The sequence below is a fragment of the Moschus berezovskii genome, chromosome 4, assembly GCF_049115385.1.
Source record: "Moschus berezovskii isolate FMDL1 chromosome 4, NW_MosBer_1.0, whole genome shotgun sequence".
NCBI classification, from domain to species: Eukaryota; Metazoa; Chordata; class Mammalia; order Artiodactyla; family Moschidae; genus Moschus; species Moschus berezovskii.
The window spans coordinates 26,142,186-26,165,132 of NC_142463.1; the positions used below are offsets into that span (position 1 = coordinate 26,142,186).

At 38.4% G+C, this 22,947-nt stretch overlaps 1 protein-coding gene across 5 annotated transcripts in view; it reads right to left on the reverse strand.

The window, feature by feature from the left end:
* Positions 1–4,044: 4,044 nt before the first annotated feature.
* EPS15 (epidermal growth factor receptor pathway substrate 15) overlaps positions 4,045–22,947 on the reverse strand; it is a 152,681-nt gene continuing 133,778 nt past the window's right edge. For 2 of the 5 annotated variants that reach the window (XM_088835283.1, XM_088835281.1), the window contains exons 22-25: positions 14,852–14,928; positions 11,906–12,101; positions 9,361–9,545; positions 4,045–6,465 (exon numbers count right to left, since the gene is read on the reverse strand). In XM_088835283.1, the coding sequence (XP_088691409.1) occupies positions 6,319–6,465; positions 9,361–9,545; positions 11,906–12,101; positions 14,852–14,928 (605 nt within the window). In that variant the 3' untranslated portion in view covers positions 4,045–6,318. The remainder of the gene's footprint in view (positions 6,466–9,360; positions 9,546–11,905; positions 12,102–14,851; positions 14,929–22,947) is intronic. The other 3 variants (XM_088835282.1, XM_088835284.1, XM_088835285.1) reach the window with 3 other exon arrangements.

Genomic DNA, 22,947 nt, shown 5'->3' on the forward strand with positions numbered 1-22,947 from the left:
GATACCCCGTCTGGGAAGTCTTTCCCAGTCCTCTCAGTCAGAAATACTCTCTCCTTCCTCTGGGTGTCCCAGCACATCTGTCATAATCTTCAGTGTGCAGTGCCGTGAAATCAACTCTGAGTAACATCTGTCTCCCCTACAGACGTGCTACACCCTGAAGGCAAGGCTCTGACCCAGCACAGTACCCAGAACACAGTACACCTCAGCAAAGGTGAATGGAATGATAATGATCTTCTTGCTGTACATTTCCAAAACTCAGATAACAGGGGGCTTTATGGCAGTGAGAGGTACACTACTGAGCCATACATCAAGTGTTTTATTTATTTATTTATTTTTTTACATCAAGTGTTTTAACGTAAGTTTTGTTCAGCGGAGCAGTTGAGCATGGATTATGGAGCTAGACTGTCTGGGCTTGAATCCTAGTTCTGACACTTTTTAGCTCTGTGATTTGGGCACAAATCACAAAGTTGGTTAATCTTTTGTACCTTACCTTTCTCATCTGTAAACTGCAAGTAACAGCACCTAACTTAAAGAAGTGTTACGGAAATTAACATGAGTCAGTGTATAGACCTTCCTCAACTTATAATGGGGTTATATCCCCATAAACCCTTCATAAATTGGAAATATTTAAGTCAAAAATGCATTTAATACACCGAACATTAGAGCTTGGCCTGCTGCTGCTGCTAAGTCGCTTCAGTTGTGTCCGACTCTGTGCAACCCCATAGACAGAAGCCCACCAGGCTCCCCCGTCCCTGGGATTCTCCAGGTAAGAACTCTGGAGTGGGTTGCCAGTGCCTTCTCCAGAGCTTGGCCTAGTCTACCTTAAACATTCTCAGAACACTTAATGTAATGTTATGTCATGTAAGAACACTTATATTTACCTACAGTTGGGCAAACTCGTCTAACACAAAACCTATTTATAACGAAGTGTTGAAATCTCATATAACTTATTGAATACTGTAGTGGAAGTGAAAAACAGAATGTCTGTCAGGATACTCGGTGGTCTTAAGTGTATTGGTTGTTCACCCTTGTGATTGTGATGTGGACTGGGAGGTGGGCTGCTGCCCAGCAACATGAGAGGGCATCATATAGCACATCACTAGTCTGGGTAAAGGTAAAAATTCACAATTCAAGGTATGTGCATTACTGTATTAATCTGTATTACTTTTGCACCACCTTAAAGTAGAAAAATTGTAAGTTGAACCAGCATAAGCTGGGGAGTCTGTACAGTGCCGGCATATAATAAGTGCTGTGAGCTTGCAATTATTATTATTTTTAAAAACTCTCTTTATGCACAAGAAAGATTAGAAGTACTTCACACTATGAAGCAGAAGCCACAGGTCAAGAACAGAGTGACTAGGTGCAACAGCACTGCAAACTCAATGAGTAGATCTATTAATAATAAGACATGTTTTTGGACAAAGAGACCTGGACGTCAGCCTCTATTCTAGTGGTTCTCAAAGTGAGGTCCAGCACCTTTAGCTTCATCTGAGAACTTCTCAGAAATTCAGATTCTTAGGCCAACTCTAGACCTACTGAAATCACAAGCTTGTGGATGGGGTCCATAATCTGCACTTGAACAAGGGCTGATGCTTGCTGAAGTTTACATCCATTCCTTTTCCCTCACCAGCCACATCTAATCAAACTCTGCGTGCATGCTGAGTCACTTCAGTTGTGTCTGACTCTTTGCGACACTATGGATTGTAGCCTGCCAGGCTCCTCTGTCCATGGGATTCTCCAGGCAAGAATACTGGAGTGGGTTGCCATGCCCTCCTCCAGGTGATCTTCCTGACCCACGGATCAAACCAGTGTTGCTTTTTTCTCCTGCACTGGCAGGCGGGTTCTTTACCACTAGTGTCACATGTAAGGCATGTTCGTTCTCTTAAATAAGTCCCCTTCTCTCAGGCCTCAGCCACAGTCATATTTTAGGTACTTACCATCTCATGTGAATGACTCCAATAGCCTTCACCTGCTCTCCCTGCCTTACCTGGCTTCCTCCTAAGGTAATCCTCCAGATCACCACCAGTGAGTTCTTTCTACACACAAACACTTCACTTTTGGCCACAAACCTACTCAACCCACCCTGAATTAAGACTTCAACATGTGCTGTTTGCTAGCACACTGTACCGTGTTCTACACTTTCACTCTATACAACTGTGGCCTCTGCCTAGAATGCCTGTCCCTTCATCTGTGTGGCAAACGCTCCAAAATCTACTACCTTTGCCTACCTTTTAATGCATTCTTTCCAGAGCTTTGCCAGCACCAAGAAATCAATTTTTGTTTTTACCAGTTTCATGGCTTTGAAATTTGTACATTTTTCATAAAAGAAAGGCTGCTCTCATCCCTATGTTCATATTTATCATTTGTCATATTGATAACTAAAAATTGTTCAGTGCTTTCATGTAACAAAAACTATTCTAAACCCTGGTAAAGATTAAATATGAAAATGAACTGGGAAATATTTTATAAGATGCCATGTGGTATGCAGTAGGTTTATTTCATTAATCCTCAAGAGCAGAGATTATAGATTATTCTATTTATGATATTTCTCTCAATTCTCACCTTTAACAGGAATAGAGAGCAGTGGTTGAAACAGTACAACCAGTCTACTGGGTTCAAATTCCAGCTCTATCACTTACTAACTACGTAACTGTGGCCTAGTTAGGGTACGTCCTCTGGCAAATGGAGACAAAAAACAGTACCTATACATTACAAGGTTACTTTTTAAAGGATTAAATGAAATAATATATGTAAAGCACTAAGGATTCTGCCTGAAGCTCAACACATGTTATCTGGTATTATTTATCATGCTCTGTTCCTAAAATTTCCTATAGGCAATTTTTTTCATACAAAATGAGACAAAGCACAGTAAACTGGAAAGAGTGTCATGTTTTAGAATCAGAGAGGCCAAAGTTCAATTCCTGGCTCATCTACTTATTAGCTGTATCACATTATTGGAACTTTTTGGAGCCTAATTTTTCCTATTTTTAAAAAAGACACTGAGGACTTCCCTGGTGGTCCAGTGGCTGAAACTCCATGCTCCCAATGCAGAGGGCCTGGATCTGATCCCTGGTCAGGAATTAGATCCCACACACCCAACTAAAAGATCCTGCCTGCCACAACAAAGACCCAGTGAAGCCAAGTAAATAAATAAATACTGAAAAAACACAGATGCTAATAATATTCCTATTTAGGGCTGCTGCGAAGATTAAACAACATGGACAGTGGAGCCTGGCAGGCTATAGTCCATGGGGCTGCAACAAGTAGGACACGACTGAGCAACTAAGCACACACACACATAAAGTGCTTACTGTAGTGCATTCAATAACCAATATTTATTTTCACTATTAATAACATGGCTGAATTTATTTAAAATATTAAAAAGCTGTCAAACTCAAATCAATCAGAACAATTCTGTGAGCTGCGTATTATGATGCTCACTGAAAGAGGAAAATGAGACTCAATTCAGCTCAGTCGTTCAGTCGAGTACGACTCTTTGCAACCCCACGGACTGCAGCATACCAGGCCTCCCTGTCCATCACTAACTCCCGGAGTTTACTCAAACTCATGTCCACTGAGTCGGAGATGCCATCCATCCATCTCATCCTCTGTCGTCCCCTTCTCCTCCCGCCTTCAATCTTTCCCAGAATCAGGGTCTTTTCAAATGAGTCAGTTCTTTGCATCAGGTGGCTAAAGCTCAGGAAGGCTAAATATCTTTGTCAAAGTCTTCTTTCCTAAAAATGGCAGACCAGGGTTGCATGAATTTTTGACACCACAGTGCCCTCCAAGAGTCACAAATCCTCATTCAACGAATACACACACAAACCACCTATGTTTTGGACACTGTCTCTATGCATACATTGCCTATCTTTCTTTCACAAAATAGGTGTCAACTAAAAACAAAGTTAACATTTATTGGGTTTTCTATACCAGGTACTGTATCTCAAGCACTTCACACATAATTCATCTGTGCTGATTATATGTCTGCCTTTCCATGGATACAGCAAGAACATAACACAGAATTGTGCAAAACTCCATGCCAGATAGGATGTATGGATACTATGGTTTATTATTACTTAAAGTTTATTGTTCTCATAATTACAGGCTACAGTTTAGAAGTTTGAAACATAAGAGAAAATTCTATAAAGAGAACTCAAATAAATCTGAACAAGTAGGTAGAAGATGGTTAAAACCTTGTAATAAGTGCTACTTAGCTCTCAGGAATACTCATCTGTCCTTTTCCATCACAGGCTCTGGAGCCACAGTCAACAACATAAAATATAATCATAAATGACTCTAAGACATTCATCCTACACAAGTGAGCATGGAGGTTTAGATATATATATATTTATATAATATATACATACTTTAATATCATATTGGTCCACTGAGTATACATATTTTAACAAAAGATAAGAATCTATGTAATCCAGTTAAACACACATATGATTAAGGTACACTTATTACACTGAAAGTTGGTGTTTATAAGTTACAGATATTTAGTACTTTCCAGAGTGTTCTTTTAATTAAAAAAAAATATTTTAAAACCATTTCAAACATCTGCTCATTTTCCCAGTGCAAAAGAAGGTTGTTCAAGTCAACTTACCTTTTTCCTAAAGTGTAAGGGGGAGGAAAACAAAAAAACCAAAACCCACTACCATTTACAACTCCCAACACCACCTTCTCAATCAACCTTTGCAGTATATCCTTATAAATGGATTAGTTTATCAAAATTAAAGCCTTGTGATTATGATTCAGCCCTTGCTTTGTCTGTATGACTTTCATGCTGAAACGCTTTAATTTATAAAAGTAGAAAAAAGTTAGCAATGTAAGAAAGTAGTTTAAATTCATTTTGAACTGCAGTAATCCAATTGTGTGTGGAGAGAAAAAAAGCACCATTTCAAAATGAAATAATTGGATCTTCTGGAATTTATTCATAAGCTAGGCAATAAGTTACTCTGATTAACACAGATCAATACCACCTTGACTTGGTGACCATAGACACATTTAGTTTTTAGGTGCATTTTCCTTTATCTTGGTTTTCAACACATTATTTAAGTGACTGATGTTAAAAAATTTAGATTACTCTAAAATTTACAGCCTACTTCATAGTCCATTTTAAATTCAGCTTGTCTGCTAAGTCAGTTTTGCAGAAGATAGGCTTGTAACACATAAAGAGATTTGATAACTGGGCAGGTCTCCTCTCTTCCAATCTAAAAAAACAAAAAAACTTTTGCTAGCTTGCCAATTTTGTAAGTGAAAAATACAAAGAGAATAGACTATTTTAATCCACAAAGATGGACACAAAGCAATAATGATTTAATACATGTCACTTTTTTCATTTGTATTCAGAGAATGTTTTTACATTTCAAGTAATTGAGCCTTCATTAAAGAAAACAAAAAAATATATACACAAAAGTTAAAGTACCTTCCAGTTCTAGCTTACTAAAGTTTCTTCCGTGAAAGTAAAAAAATAAACCTACCATGAACTAAAGAGGACAGTGCCACAGCAATGGCAGAATGGCTGCCAGGTTAAGATTTTTGCTTATGTTCATGAGTATATTTTAGGTGATAATTTTTCTCCACTCTCTAAGTGCTTAAAATCACGGAGAGGTATCTGTTTATCTAAAATTCTTTAAATCCAGGAAAAAAATTTTTTAATATATTTCAAGACATGAGGCTTTAATGTTTTCATTTAGGAAAAGATTGAGTCTGAAGCTCTAATGTGCCATCTAAAACATCCCATTTTCAACAGTGGGAGTCAATTTATGCAAAATATTTTTTCTTGTCTATAAAAAACAAGTTGAACCATATTTTGATTAAAAGGAAATACAAACATGTACTTTAAACTGGGCAATTTGTTCTATCATAAAAGAAATAGGATATTCTTTCCCTTCCCCACTTTCAACCATTTAAATTAGGGGAGAGTACTGCCAACTTTAAGAACCCCACTGGCGATCATTAGAGTAACTGCAGAATAAGGGTAGCAGAGGGGTGAAACTATTTCTCTATATTCCAGAAGGCAGAAACTTGGGTACTCTAGCTTTACAAGTAAGAGTAGCACAGGCAAGCAAAAGCTCACACTAAATGCACACCAGAACAGGGGCCTAGGTGAAGTCATCTGGGTTACCACTTTTACAGGGGGAAAAAAAAAGACAAATCTGAAATGGAGTTTAAAAAGCCAAAACTTTTGTCACATTTACAGGAATCTCAAACCTTTTGTATTCCCATGCTCACAGGTAGGTTTGATACACATTGTAAATAGCTTCAGTATTCAAGAAAGAGTGTGGTGTGGTTGACGAAGAACAGGAAATTTCTTCATGCTTCTGATATTTCAGATTTGCTGAGTGCAATAGCCAGTTCTAAGTCTTCTTGTTCTTGCTGATTCAGTCGGGCAAGTCTCTGCTCTTCCTCTCTCTCACTTTCTCTCTTGGCCCACTCAATCATATCTTCCTCAGAGGGATACTGCCATTTAAAAGACAAATGAACAAACAAATGAATACATTCATGAGTAGAACAAGTACAAAGAAAAGAAGGAAAAACAGCTTTCACAAAAGGATATTTAACTATGTGTTTCACCTGAAGGGCTCTGGAAAAAGTATTGTTATTTTTTTTCAAAAACAAGTTTAATTAGTTTAAACATAAAACTTAAAATTAAATATTAAATCAAAATATGATTTAATCTTAAAAAGTAATGCAGCCTATAGACAGAGAGTCTATAAAACTGAACATTAAAATATCATTTTTAAAAAGTGGATATTCTTAAGGTGGATCAGGAGATTTAAAAACAGGAAGAGAGCTAATATGTTTATCTAATGTAAAATATTTACTACTTCAACTTCAGTGAGCATCCTCACATGACAAATCATTTTTAATTTAATCCCACTGGCAATTTCCTATCTTATTCTAGCCCGTCAGGTACAGGAAAATTATGAAGCAAAGAATATACTATACATAAATTTTCTTATATATAAAACAAGAGTACTGGGTATATACCAAGCAAGATGTGGACCTAATCAATTTTTTAAACACATTATAATGATTTTAGAAGGTATTGAGAACTTTTTGACTCATTCCAAATAAGACCTTAATGCCGGTAATTAATAAGTCAAGGAAATACATTTATTCACCCCAAATAGCAACTGTGGCAGATACTAAATAAAAAAATTCTACCTGGTCTCAAGTCCTGTCATATAGAAGAACACCATAATAGGATGAATACCGTAACAAACAGGATGAAAAGAAAGAAACTGTCAGGCTTTTTTGAAAATAGTAGCTTTCTTTCTAGGGAATTATAAGATCTTTGAAACTTTTAATATTTAACAAATCTTTCATTTAAAAAAGACATTTTTATTATTGGATATTATATTATACCATACTGAGATTTGGAAATATGAAAAAAGCAAATTGCTTTCGTTCAAGACTCATTCCAACCAGGTTTTGACTTGCTGAAATCATATTTAAGATAGTAAGTGCCACAAACTGCCAGAAGGTTATTTTGTATTAGGAGCATTATAGTAAGAAGAGCAATTCTGGGTTCTCTCCTTGAAACAACTCAAATTCCATCTAACAAAAGTCAGTATAATTCTGACACTCTCTGTTTTCCAATATTTAAAACATTGATTCCTGTTCTGCTTCTTCACATTGGGAAGAAGCCACTGAAACTTAAGAGTACAGATTCAAAAGCTAAAGAGCCCAGTCTAATTCTGCCTACCTCCATTACTAACTAGAAATGGCTGCAGGAATAAAGTGACTGGAAGAGTGACCCTAAGCTACACTGAGGCAGACATTAGGCAGACTGTGGTTAGAGTCAGCTGGCCACTAGATCTCTTATTTATAGAATCATCTCAAAGGCTTGAGGTATTAAGTAGAGGAAAACTGCTTTATTATAAAATACACAGTGATAATGAAGGTCATTTTTATCTTAAAAAAAAAAAAAAGCAACCTGGGAAATGAAACACTGTTAGTTACTCTAAGAATTAAAATCTAAACAAAACTTATATTTATCTACATAATGATGATATACATGTCATTGCTTAATGCCCCACCAGGGTGATATTTCCAGTTGGTTGCCTCATTTCTATGATCTTATAGGACCCGCCTATACTCTTACCACCACATCCTTCTATTGACTTTATTGGCCTACTTTAGTCAGCTCTGGGAGAATGCAGAGTAGATATGGAATGCTAGTGAACTGAGTGAGTGAGTAAATCAAAGTCGCTCAGTCATGTCCAACTCTTTGCAACCTCATGGACTATCAGTTCAGTTCAGTCACTCAGTTGTGTCCGACTCTCCGCGAACCCATGAATCCCAGCACGCCAGGCCTCCCTGTCCATCACCAACTCCCGGAGTTCACTCAAACTCATGTCCATCGAGTCGGTGATGCCATCCAGCCATCTCATTCTCTGTTGTCCCCGTCTCCTCCCGCCCCCAATCCCTCCTAGTATCAGACTCTTTTCCGGTGAGTCAGCTAGTCACATGAAGTAGCCAAAGTACTGGAGCTTCAGCTTCAGCATCAGTCCTTCCAATGAACACCCAGAATTGATCTCCTTTAGAATGGACTGGTTGGATCTCCTTGCAGTACAAGAGAAATACCTCATGGACTATACAGTCCATGGAATTCTCTAGGCCAGAATACTGGAGTGGGTAGCCTTTTCCTTCTCCAGAAGATCTTCCCAACCCAGGGATCGAACCCAGGTCTCAAGAATTGCAGGCAGATTCTTTACCGACTGAGCTATCAGGGAAGCTTTGGGAGAATGCAGAGTAGATATGGAAAGCTAGTGAATTGGAGTCCTCCAAATAATTAAAGATTGTTTAGCTCTTACAATCATATTTATTTAATAAAACTGACTTTATTTTAAGAACATTTTTGTATGAAACCAGAGTTTTATTTTCTATTCAAAGAATTTCTGGCCCTATCTTCTTATATAATACAGTAATTGCTGACTGGTCTCCAGAAATTTTCAAGGTTTTATACACAAACACACATACACAGTTACAAATAACACAAACTCATTATTGGCGTTATTTATCCAGAGAGCAGAGAGCAAACGACGCTCTGGTGGCCCATTGTCTGTAACAATTTGCAAAATAATAACTGTCAAGGTTTTGCAAAGCAACTGGTATATATCCCAAGAACTAAGACGACTAAAATCATCTGAGCAGTACAATAATTTCAGAACCAGCAAACAGAATCAAACAGAGGTCTTCTTGGTTGGGGGAAGAATAAAGATCATTTTTAACATGTTGGTAAATTTAGTTGAAATAATGTAAATTTGGCAGACTCCAAAATAATCTTTGAAAGCTCTTAAACTGTAAATGGAAAGACTTTCCCCCAAACAGCCCATTCACAGTACTTACAGCACTGAAGTTAGCAAAATTGCTTGGGTCAGCCTCTTTATTGGTAGTGGTAGTAGTAGAAGTGAACGGATCGCAAAACATATCAGGATCTTTTTCTTTGGGGCTATCACTGCCTGGGAAAGGCTGAAATGGATCATTCAGTTTAAAGGGATCAGAAGAATCCATTTTGTTGATGGGTCTTTTCCCTGGATCAAAATCATTACAATTAACTCAACCAGCAAGGATGGCAAACACAAACACACAACAACATGAACACAGGGAGCATTAAAGAAGTGGGGGTGGGGAACCTAAAACACATTCTTAATATGGTCTTAAATGACCACAACCAACAGTCTGTCCTCAAAATTTTCACATACAACCTCTTAAGTACACTCCAGTTTTATGTGGCTAAATGGGAAAACAGCCAAGGGTGAGGCAACAGGCCAGGAATCTTATCTGCTCAGAGAGTTAACTTCTTCTCCAAAGTAGCATGCTCCCAAGAAGAGAGAGAAGAATGGATAAAACAGGAGGAAAATGACAAATAATGACAAAAATGGCCTCTGCTGTGACAACCTCTGCCTAATACATAATTCTCCACAAGTGGCAGTAAGGGTAAATGATCTCTGAAAAATGCTAATATTCTTCTGATTTTTCTCTGGATCTATATGTAACACCTGGGAGCATGAAATTAAAAACTACTTTGGTAAAGCCCACCTACTTCTTGTCATCTACAATATTTCAAAGTGAAGTACAGGGAGAGTGTTTTGAAGCCCAGGGCCTAATTTCTGTGGTTACTGATAATCTAATCTTTGACCAAACAACAGCATACTGTTGCTCATTAACTCATCACCATTTTCAAACAAGTTTTCTAACTTTAAAGACTTAAACTTAGTACTTGCTGAAGAAAGGATAATAAGAATAGGTGTTAACATATCTTCAAATATATATATAAAGATGTGTTAATCTGGAACAACAGAGTCTTTCTGCCACAGCTTACAAAAGGTTTTCACATCTCATATCTCAAAGGATTCTTCCAAGAATCCTGTGAAGGTGGGCAGCAAGAGAACTAATGCCACCATCTAACAGCTCAGAGAGCTGGGGCTCAGACATAGGAAGCTCTATACACTCAAGATCACAGAGGATATCAGAGGATATTCAGAATGAGAACTCAGATCTTTAAATCTCCCAGTTCAACAAACCATTCCCCTTTTTTTAAACAGTTTTTTAAAATGTGGACCATTTTTATAAAGTCTTTACTGAATTTGTTACAATATTGTCTCTATTTTATGTTTTTTTGGACTGGAGACATGTGGGATCTTAGTTTCCCAACCAGGGACTGAACTCGCACCCTCTGCATTGGAAGGCAAAATCTTAACCCCTGGACCACCAGGGAAGTCCTCATTATTCTTTCCTTGATTTTTCTACAGTGATATATACTCAGTTTGGTGAAGTCTTAGATTTAGTTACAGCACTAGTATATTAGTTTTTTGAGGATTTTAAAAATCACCTCACTACTGACCTCTTAAAGGTATAAAACTTAAATGAGCAAATTAACTGTCACTTGTTTTTAAATATATTCTGACAAATTCACCCCCGAGCAATTAAATGATATAGGCTATTCTTCCCTAAAAGATAGAAATCACTTCTTCACTTGATTTTTCAATAGTTAGTTGGGTATTAATAATTTTATTCAAAATTCTTTAAATCAAAGAAGAAAAATAAATCTGCCCAAGAAATACCACAGGCAGGCTATTATAAAAAGGCAAGAATAAAAATCTAGAACTACTGCGGCTGAAAATTTACCAAGGATATATGGTTAAAACAATAATGTACCAGATGTGTCTTCTCACAAAACAATCTAGTGGCACTACAACTACTCAGGGGATTGCCTTTTTACTACTTCTCACAAACTTTATTATTTTCATTAATTAAAATCAAACAAAACCCCTTTCTTTGGTACAGTACTAAACAAAAACAAAACAAAAAAGTAAGAATCTGTTTCTTGACCAAAAACACCACCTTTTTAAAATAAAGGAATCTCTTATTACGTGAGGTAAATAATATTTTCCTTCAAGAAAAACAATACTTTCTTTCAAAATTCTGACACCAAAATGCTGAATTCTGAATACCAAAATGGCCATATATTCTCATATTGAAGGATTTAAGGAAGACTTCACATTTAGCAGGAAAAAGAAAGGGACTTTGGATTATTAACCTTCTTTTATAGAAATTTATTAAAATACCACAGTGCAGGAAGCTCTGTTCAAATGGAAGCTCATTAGCTTTCAAAAAGCAAGAGATTTCATTTACTGCCTCTCTAAAATGATTTAAAAATAAATTATCTCTTGCCAGAAAGGTAGTTCCTGACAGTTACACAGGTTGGCTTCTTAGGCACAAGTCTGTAATGCTGCATTGAGGTCAGAACAGATGATAACAGCAGGCTTCTGACATGCCTTCTGACTTGTTCTATTTAAGGCCCTTTATATAACATCTACAAGTAAGGCCCACACAACACTTCTTAGAAAGAAAAAGAAAGTAGATTTAGGAAAGGTACCAACTCTCATACCAGGTGGTGGTGGGCAGGGTCTTGTTGGAGTTCCTATCTTTGGCGGCAGTGCTGGGGGTACATCTTCACTTTTGACAGATGTTTCCTCAAGCATATTTTTTGTAATGGCCACACTGCTGATGGAGCTTGATGTGGCTGAACTAAAAGGATCTTCATTGTTGACCTTTGTTTGGAAAGAAATATCTTCACTGTTGACCTTTGTTTGAAAAGAAATATTTACTCACGGTTATATATATATTATGCCAACCAAACTGTTTATGGTTATATTGCATTTGGAAGAGTGATCTTCAATTTTATGCAGCTTTATTTATTTCAGTTCTGAGAGCACTAACATTTCAACCTTTGCATTCAGAACCAAAATTGAAAAAGAATTTTTAATTATTCTATATGAGCAGTGATTATACCACCACTACTTATTAAGAACAACAGATGATACAAAAACAAACCAACTCTGGGTTAAAAGTTTGTCAAGATTCAGGTAATACAAAACCACTGAGGCCCATTTTAAAGGGACTAATGTATCTTTCCTCAAGTGAATATCTGATCCAAATGATAAAGAAAAAAAAACACTGATTCCACACTTTCCAATGCACTTAAACTAGAAAAGATTTAATACTAATATAAAGAAAATGGCATCTTGAAAAACATTAAAGACAACTTTAATGTCATGAAAAACATTAAAGACAAGCATTAAACAACAACTTTAAAAAATGAAAAGTCAACTTTTTTTTAAAGCAAACTGATCCCACCGAATGGTAAGCCTTATTGAGGGTCTGAAGACCTGGCTTTTCTAATACATGGAGTAATGAAAGATTCACTTTAAAATACACATGTATTTATTTATATGGTCTTAGTTGCTGCATGCAGGATCTTTTCTGTGTCATGTGGAATCTTTCGTTGTGATGCACTAACTCTAGTTGTGGTGCGTGGGCTCAGTAGTTGTGGCACGCAGGCTTATCTGTTTTGTGGCATGTGGGATCTTAGTTCCCTGACCAGGGATCAAACCTGCATCCCTTGCACTGCAAGGCAGATTCTTCACCACTGGACATTGGGGAAGTCCCCAAAGATTCATGTTTCTATAATGAATGGCGTATTACAATTTAGGTTAGTGTTTCTCTAAAGTAGCACTACTGATATTTTGGGCTGGACATAGCTCTGTGATGTGAGGGCTGGACAGTGGGTTGCAGGAAGTTTAAAAGCATCCCTGCTTTTATCCACTAGATATGAATATCCTCCTCCTCAGCTGTGACAACCAAAAATGTCTCCATTGTTCAGTTGCTAAGTTGCATCCAGCTCTTTTTGACACCATTGGACTGTAGCATGCCAGGCTTCTCTGTCCTCCACTATCTCCAGTTCAGTTCAGTCGCTCAGTTGTGTCCAACTCTTTGCGACCCCATGAATCACAGCACGCCAGGCCTCCCTGTCCATCACCAACTCCCGGAGTTCACTCAAACTCATATCCATCGAGTCGGTGATGCCATCCAGCCATCTCATTCTCGGTCGTCCCCTTCTCCTCCCGCCCCCAATCACTCCCAGCATCAGAGTCTTTTCCAGTGAGTCAACTCGTCACATGAGGTGGCCAAAGTATTGCAGTTTCAGCTTTAGCATCAGTCCTTCCAATGAACACCCAGGATTGATCTCCTTTAGAATGGACTGGTTGGATCTCCTTGCAGTCCAAGGGACTCTCAAGAGTCTTCTCCAGCACCACAGTTCAAAAGCATCAATTCTTCGGTGATCAGCTTTCTTCACAGTCCAACTTGCTTAAATTCATGTCCACTGAGTCAGTGATGCTATCTAACCGTCACATTCTCTGCCGCCCCCTTCTCCTTTTGCCTTCAATTTTCCCCCAGCATACCTTGCTAAATGTTTCCTGGGGGAGGGGTATAGGTGTGGGGAATAACACCCAGTTGAGAATCAGTGATAGAGACAACTTGACATACACTCTAATTTTACTTTTTTGGCCTGAACTGATCATAGGGTTATACTGGAAAATAGGTAGTGGACATATACTGCTGGGCTATTATCTTAATACTAATCTTAACAGCCTCAGAACAGAAAGTCAAGGAACCAGTGCAGAGAAGGTGGAATGAATGCTCAGATTTTATAGCCATTGACCCAGACAGTCAACAGGGGGGAAAATGTAGTTAACTGGAAAAAACACGCTTAATAAGACAGAAGATTCTTAGTCACAGACATAGAAAACAAACTTTTGGCTACCAGTGGGGAAAAGGGGAGAGGAGGGACAAACTGGGGGATTAGAATTGACATTTACTCACTACTATATATAAAATAGATAATAAGGATCTACTGTATAGCACAGGGAACTCTACTCAGTACTTTGCAATGGTCTATATGGGAAAAGAATCTAAAAAAGAGTGGATATATTTATATATACATAATTTATTTATTAGCTATACAGCAGAAACTAACACAACATTGTAAATCAACTATGGTGGTGGTTTAGTCACTAAGTCATGTCCGACTCTTGTGACTCTATGGACTGTAGCCTGCCAGGCTCCTCTGTCCATGGAATTTCCCAGCCAAGAATACTGGAGTGGATTGCCATTTCCTTCTCCAGGGGATCTTCCCAACCCAGGGACCAAATTTGGGTCTCGTGCGTTGCAGGTGGATTTTTTACTGAATGAGTACCAAGGGAGCCCTAAAATCAACTATATTCGAATAAAAATAAAACATAAATCTAAAAGAAAGAAAACTACTAAAGTTGTTGGGCAAGCCTGTCATGAGAAAATTATCTGTACCATCACCATTGTTTTTGTGCACAGAAATGTCTACTTTGATTACATCTTGTATTTCATTTGTCTGAAATCCACATTTGCTGTGACTTACTGAAATCAAGTTGCAATGTTTGTGAAAGGTTATAAAATCAAAAGGAAAAATTTGGTGGAAACAGTATATTTTACCCTCCCTCTAATTACTGCAAATTACCTTTGACAATGTGCTGAAGTCAGCAAATCCATCTTCAAATGATTCACTTCCAAAAACAGAAGCAAACGGGTCGGTGGCTAAAATGAATAAAGAAAATCAATGCAATAGGACAGAAAAACATCAAATTTCATGTTCTCTTTTGGTGAGTAACATTCAGACATATGAAAATATCTACTCCCAAATATGAGTCCCTGAATTTATGATTTAAGTCCACAAAGACAGATGAACACATTGATATCCCCACAAGAGATACTCCTTTGTATAAATCAACTGATGAATGATTTAAGAATCAAAAATAGATGAACTAACTGCAGGTAAAGTATTTAAGGCTTTGGAATACACATCAAATAATACAGTTCCTGTATGCTTAAACTATTTCTAATAAAGTCATCAAAAATTAAAAATAAAAACAAAAAATCCATTATTTCACATTTCACGTGCTACCATATCCACAAAGCCTGGAATATCCTAGGTGTCTCCAGTTTGCACAGCAAAAGTGATTTCTTCTTTCTTTGTGGCACTGATTGTATTATGGTTATCTGGGATTGATATACCACTCTTACTAGATTAGTGAGGTCCTTAGAAACAAGGAATAACATTTATCTAATGAAGAATGAATGGTCAAAAAACATTCATTGGCCATACATAAAAAATTTAAGAAAATAAGAAGATAGAGTTTCTAACATCCAAAGAACTCACAGTATAGTAAGAAACATACAAACAAATAATAATAAAATAATCTTAAATGAACTAGTAGAGAGGTATGAAAAACCTGGAGTAGAAGCCACTGTCTGGGAGAATCAAGAAAAGTACTGAAGAAGCCATTACACATGAGCTAGGTCTCTCAGATAAAGGAGGGAGCGTGCTGAATAAATGGAGGTGGGGGAGAGAAATCTATTACAGGCAGAAGGAACAGAAATTGCCAAACAGTATTTAATCACTGCTTCACAGGCATGAGAAGTTATCTGTGCCATCATCGTGCACTTAACAAATGGACTAACATTTTCAGCTGGCACAAACTGACTTATTTTGTGATAGGCTTTGCCTATTTAGGCATAAACGCTACCAATAAAGTCAAAGAATGTTTATAGGAATTGCGGCTTGATATAGGAAAGTAAAAAGAAACGAAGGAGAAGAGAATCTCAAAAGAGAGGACAAGACAGAGCAAATGGGCACAGAAAAAATGCTCCTGCTATTCCTCAATTCTTCATGTTTACATCATACCAGTTTTAGTACAAAAGTGTACTCACCCACTCATGTAAATGTATAAAGTGTGCCTTTAACAATAAGCACACCATGGACATAAACAAAAGAGGGGCAAAGAAGATCTACTTTATCTTTGTCTTGTCACCAAGACAGTCATGGGGTGGGCAGAAGCATAGAGAAAATCAGTCTTTTAGGGATACACCAACAACTCTGAACATGAGGAGGATTTTGAAAGTCCAGAGTTACAGGAAATCCTACAGCTTTGGTCATAAAGGATGCTTTTGTATTACTCCGTATCTGCTGAGTCCCACAGCCTGAGGCCCAGCCTGGTCATGGCTGCTGTTTCAGGCTTTCCCTTCTTTCTCCTCTTCCTGTGAGTCCTGATGCAGTAGCAGCTGAGCCACAGCCTAGGCAGGATGCAACACTTTCCTGATTGGTAGAAGGTTAATGACGGAAAAGGAGTTGGGCTCATTTCAGTGGCTGCTGCTGCTGCTGCTAAGTCACTTCAGTTGTGTCCGACTCTGTGCGACCCCACAGACGGCAGCCCACCAGTCTCCCCCGTCCCTGGGATTCTCCAGGCAAGAACACTGGAGTGGGTTGCCATTTTCTTCTCCAATGCATGAAAGTGAAAAGTGAAAATGAAGTCACTCAGTCCAATCCAACTCTAAGCAACCTCATGGACTGCAGCCTACCAGGCTCCTCTGTCCATGGGATTTTCCAGGCAAGAGTACCGGAGTGGGCTGCCATTGCCTTCTCTGCATTTCAGTGGAGGGAACTGAAAAATCTGCTTCATGCCTTTGCTCTGCACTGTCCCATAGCTTTTAAAAACAGTCACTATACACGTGGCAATTAGGTCAGGTCTGACTGAAATATTACAAGTGCATACTGTGAAAGACACTATCAGCAGAATCAGGCTTTGAATGCAAGTGTGATCCAATTAGCACCCTCTTCTCACCAAGAATCAAGGTAAGGATCACTTTGGAGAAATACATAGAAGCATCATTTAAAAAACCATCTATAGTCTCATTAGCAGAAACAATCCTGAGAAGAGTTGAGGAATGGGCAACATGGGTGAAGAGGATCAAGAGATACAAACTGCCAGTCATAAAACAAATAAGTCATGGGGATGTAATGTACAGCACGGGGACTAAAGTTAGTAACACTGTATTGCAAATTTGAAAGTTGCTAAGAAAGTAACTCTTAAAAGTTCTTCAGTTCAGTCAGTTCAGTTCAGTTCAGTCGCTCAGTCGTGTCCGACTCTCCGCGACCCCATGAATCACAGCACGCCAGGCCTCCCTGTCCATCACCAACTCCCGGAGTTCACTCAAACTCATGTCCACAGAGTCGGTGATGCCATCCAGCCATCTCATTCTCCGTCGTCCCCTTCTCCTCCCGCCCTCAACCTTTCCCAGCATCAGAGTCTTTTCCAGTGAGTCAACTCGTCACATGAGGTGGCCAAAGTATTGCAGTTTCAGCTTTAGCATCAGTCCCTCCAATGAACATCCAGGATTGATCTCCTCTAGAATGGACTCGTTGGATCTCCTTGCAGTATAAGGGACTCTCAAGAGTCTTCTCCAACACCACAGTTCAAAAGCATCGATTCTTCGGCGGTCAGCCTTCTTCACAGTCCAACTCTCACATCCATACATGACCACGGGAAAAACCATTGCCTTGACTAGACGGACCTTGGTTGGCAAAGTAATGTCTCTGCTTTTTAATATACTATCAAGGTTGGTCATAACTTTCCTTCCAAGGAGCAAGCGTCTTTTAATTTCAAGGCTGCAATCAGCATCTGCAGTGATTTAGGAGCCCAAAAAAACAAAGTCTGACACTGTTTCCACTGTTTTTCCATCTATTTCCCATGAAGTGATTAACACTAGAAAAAAACTGGCAACTTTGTACAGCTCAGTTCAGTTCAGTTCAGCCATGTCTGACTCTTTGCGACCCCATGAATCACAGCATGCCAGGCCTCCCTGTCCATCACTAACTCCCAGAGTTCACTCAAACTCATGTCCATCAAGTCGGTGATTCCATCCAGCCATCTCATTCTCTGTCATCCCCTTCTCCTCCTGCCCCCAATCCCTCCCAGCATCAGAGTCTTTTCCAGTGAGTCAACCCTTTGCATGAGGTGGCCAAAGTATTAGAGTTTCAGCTTTAGCATCAGTCCTACCAATGAACACCCAGGATTGATCTCCTTTAGAATGGACTGGTTGGATCTCCTTGCAGTGATAGGTGGTAAATAGACTTACTGAGATGATCATTTTGTAATGCACACAAATGTTGAATCATTATGTTGTTCACCTGAAACTAACATAATGTATGTCTATTATACAATAATTTAAAAGAAAGAATCCTTACCAATATTTTAGCATACTTCTTTAACAGCTTTTTTCCCTGGTATTTTGTCCTTATATATTTGAGATCATACGATGCTGAATGCTTTTTTCTGAGGTGTAAATAATAAAGCTACATTTAGGCATATTACTTTTTACCACTTTGTGCTGTGCTTAGTCTAAGCTCAGTCGTGTTTGACTCTTTACGATCCCATGGACGTAGCCCACCAGGCTCCTCTGTCCATGGAATTCTCCAGGCAAGTCACACCCTAATCCAGGGGATCGTCCCAACCCAGGGATTGAACCTAGGTCTCCCATATTGCAGGCGGATTCTTTACTGTCTAAGCCACCAGGCAAGTCCAAGAGTACAGGAGTGGGTAACCAATCCATTTTCCAGGGGAACTTCCTGACCCAGGAATCAAACCGGGGTCTCCTGCATTGCAGGCAGATTCTTCACCAGCTGAGCTACCAGGGAAGCCCCTTTTAACCCTTTAACCTAATTTAATTCATAGCATTCATCATACTTTACATGTTACATATGTTTACTGTGCTGTGCTTAGTCGCTCAGTTGTGTTGATCTCTTTGTGACCCCATGGACTATAGCCCATATACTGAACTGGGTTGCCATATTAGCTCTATAAAGACAGGGGCTTGTTTTGTTCACTATTATATCCTCAAGGCCTAAAGCAAGGTCTGGCAAAGAGGAGACACTTATTTTTGTTGAAAATACTGAAAGAAAAAAACCATCTCATTACTAAGGCTCTTCCAAACAGATGCCAAAACATTTCTCAGTACAACCAGCTGACCAACAAGGAATAAGGGAAACCTTAAGGCTCACAAATAATCCCCACAGAACAGCTGTCTAACGAGAGAATTCTGTGAGGAGGTAGAAACCGTTTTTATCTCCATGACCTACTCAAAACCCATAAGATAATTAAGCTCAAACTCATAGAAAACCTTCAAGAGATACTTGTGAATTATAGTCATCAGCAAAGGATTTACTTTCTCAAGCTGGTCTCCAAAGAGTTCACTCACTCACTCACCCAGTAATCCACTCACATTTACTAAGCATCTATCATGCTCAAGCCTAGGTACCAGGAATTTAGAGGGATAGAAGACACATTTACCTTCAAGGAACTCATGATTTAACTGAGTGATATACTTGTACACAACTGCTACACAGTAAGTGTTAAAGTTCAAAGAGAGCAAAGGAAAAATAACAACTAGATTTATGTGGAAAGGGGAAAAGAAGGACTTTACAAAAAGCTCTCACTCTCTTTTACTTGTAGACAGAAAGGAGGTGGGAGAAAAGAGATAGACACTCACTATACACAAATATATATCTGCTCATACACACATATCTTTTCATTCAAAAATTAAGTGGCCATGAAGAGACAGTCATGGCCTGTGGTTTGTGGAAATGGAGAAAATTAGAGAAAAAACATGAAAGAAAGCAGAGGCTAAGAATTATAAAATATATGAACATATGCATGCTTAGTCTGAGTCATTGCCTATAAAAACACAGACCTACTTGACATTTTCCTAATGCTGGTGTCAAAGATGCTGTGGGGACATCATGAGTGCTCTTCTATAACCTCAGAATGTTATAAGGTTTTAATGAAGAGTTGGAAAGATTATGCATTTTCTCATTAGAAGTCAGTAAAATATTCCACACAAAAAGTTTTCTGGCACCTGAACTAATCTCATTTATAACGAAGTGTAAAAAGCATGTTACAAGTTAAAAAAAAAAAATGTAGAAACCGAGTAACCTGAATTTGCTTTCTTTAGTTTTCCTTCTTAGTCTACACTGTATCTATCACCATGAGCAAATGCTAAAACAAAACAACAACAACCCAATGTGAGTCAAAACTATTAAAAATATTTAAGGTCCTTCTATCACTGCCATAACTACTAAATTTTAGAGGCTGGAGTAGAGTGATTTATCATTTAATTTTTAACAACAAAAACTGTTGTTTTTATTTTGAAAGCTTACAATTCTCCTGTTCTGTGGGATTAATCTTTTTGCTAAGTAAACACTAAATTTCCTGGTGAGTAAGAAAGGTAAATATCCTGTGTTTGTGACTTTGGTTACATAATGCCACGTATCTGAGTCTGAGTGGTTTCAAGATGGCAAGAGTTTATGAACAAGTAAACTAAATAAATACATTAAGAACCTATATATATTTGTAAATTGGAGGAAAACACAGATTTACCAACTTAAACATAAAAAAAAAGTCCATCTTTCATTTCTCTAGCAAAAGAATTTTAAAAACTAAAAGAGAAGAGAAAACAACTGTAGACTAAAAGAATCCTTTCCAGGAAAAGAGTTGACAACATACACACACGTACACTCTTCACTGCCGGATCTCACTTGGAACTAGCCAAGAGTACATTACATTAGCCTGCATTTGCAAGCCATTAAAAAGTAGCAGCAGTACTAACAACTACCATCTATTATGATAGGAACTACAATAAATACTTTAACATACATTATCTCATGTAATCTACCCAACAAAGCCAGAGTGTATTATTAACCTCACTCTATAGTTTAGGAAACTAAGACTTAGAAAAACCTATAGAACTAGCAACATATCTGAGTTAAGCTCAGGCAACTGGACTCAAGCATTTATGCCCTATTGATTACAATCTCTTTCTAGACTGTTTAGGTTTCTATTGAATTCAAAATTTTATGACAATGTAGCAGATTTGAGACAAATAATTTTATTCATTTTTTCAGCAGTCAATTTTTTCATTCTGCTAAGTCCCAGAAGCACTAGGATGGGACAGTAGGGATGTAACAGAAGATGACTCGCAGATCTATGCTTGGGCAACTGAATAAGATGGTAATGCTATTAGCTGAGATGAGATATCCAGAAGATGTTCAGTACTATTTTACATTTCATAGAGTGGACAACTTCTTTCAGACATGTATCTGTGAGTGGGTAGCCATTCCCTTCTCCAGGGGATGTTCCAGACCCAGGGATCAAACCTGGGTTTCTTGCATTGCAGGCAGATTCTTTATCATCTGAGTCACTAGGGAAGCCCTATTATTATAAACACACACACAGTTATTTGGAACACAGGGCTAGTGACTTAGACTTGTGGTTAGTAAAGAAAGCTGAGCACCAAAGAATTGATGCTTTTGAACTGTGGTGTAGGAGAAGACTCTTGAGAGTCCTTGGACTGCAAGGAGATGCAACCAGTTCATCCTAAAGGAAATCAGTCCTGAATATTCATTGGAAGGACTGATGCTGAAGCTGAAACTCCAATACTTTGGCTTCCTGATGCAAAGAACTGACTCATTTGAAAAGACCCTGATGCTGGGCAAGACTGAAGGCAGGAAGAGAAAGGGACAACAGAGGATGAGATGTTGGATGGCATCACTGACTCAATGGACATGAGTGTGAATAAACTCCGGGAGTTGGTGATGGACAGGGAGGCCTGGTGTGCTGCAGTCCATGGGGTCGCAAAGAGTCAAACACAACTGAGCGACTGAACTGAACTAAGTAAGATCAAATATTAACAAAGACAATTCTGGCAGTGATGCAGATGACAGATCAGCAGGTAAAGAGACTGGAGGCAATTTAGTATCACAGTCCAGATAAAACATGGTGAGGACCCAACCAAAGCTGAGTATTAGGAGGAATAGACAGAGTCCAATTGTGGGTAAAACAACAAAACATGGCAATTTATTGGAGATGAGGAAGGACAGAGAAGTCTAGGATGATTGGCTGAGGACCAATAATAGTGTCACTAGTATAAAAAGTAGAATGTAAAAGGAGGTAAAGCTTTACTCTTTGTAATTGCTTGTATTATGCTTCGAAGGAGAGACAAACTGGAAAAGATGACAATCAATTCTAAGCACTGTTGAGCTGACACCTAAGGAGATATATCCAGCAGATAACCTGAAGGTACTGGAAGCTCAGGAGACAGATCAGGCATAGAGGACAAAATCTAGGAGTCATCAGGGAAGAGGCTGTAGCTGAACGCACAGAATTGGACAACACCATCACAGCAAGTGTGTACTGAGAGAAGAGCAGAAGCACCAGACTAAATATAGAACAGAAAGACAGCCTCACTATTTAGCTTTTTCTCCAGGACATTGAGATTATTTTCTTGCTCCTGTTCTGAATAAAAGACATCTGTCCCAGATACCTCCTGGGAGCAAACTGGCCTGAGGGAACAGAGACCAACACAATACAGGGCAACAGGAAAAGTTTCTAGAACATATTAGATCAGCAGTTCTCAAAGTGTGGTCCATCCATTCCACAAGTCCAAGGCCCCTTCAGGGAGGTCTGTAAGGTCAAAACTATCTTTAAAATATGAAGACGATATTATCTTTCTCACTGTATTGATTAATTGCAAGTGTTGCAAAACCAGTGGTGTGTTAAAAAAAAAAAAAAACAGTGGTGGGTGCCTCAGTAGGAATCAAGGCAGTGGCACCAAACTGTACTGGTTGTATTCGTCACCATCACAAACTCAAAGAAGGGAATCATGGAAGGAAAAAGGCCAAGTGTACTTATGAATGTCTGTCCTTGATGAATCAATAAAAACTAT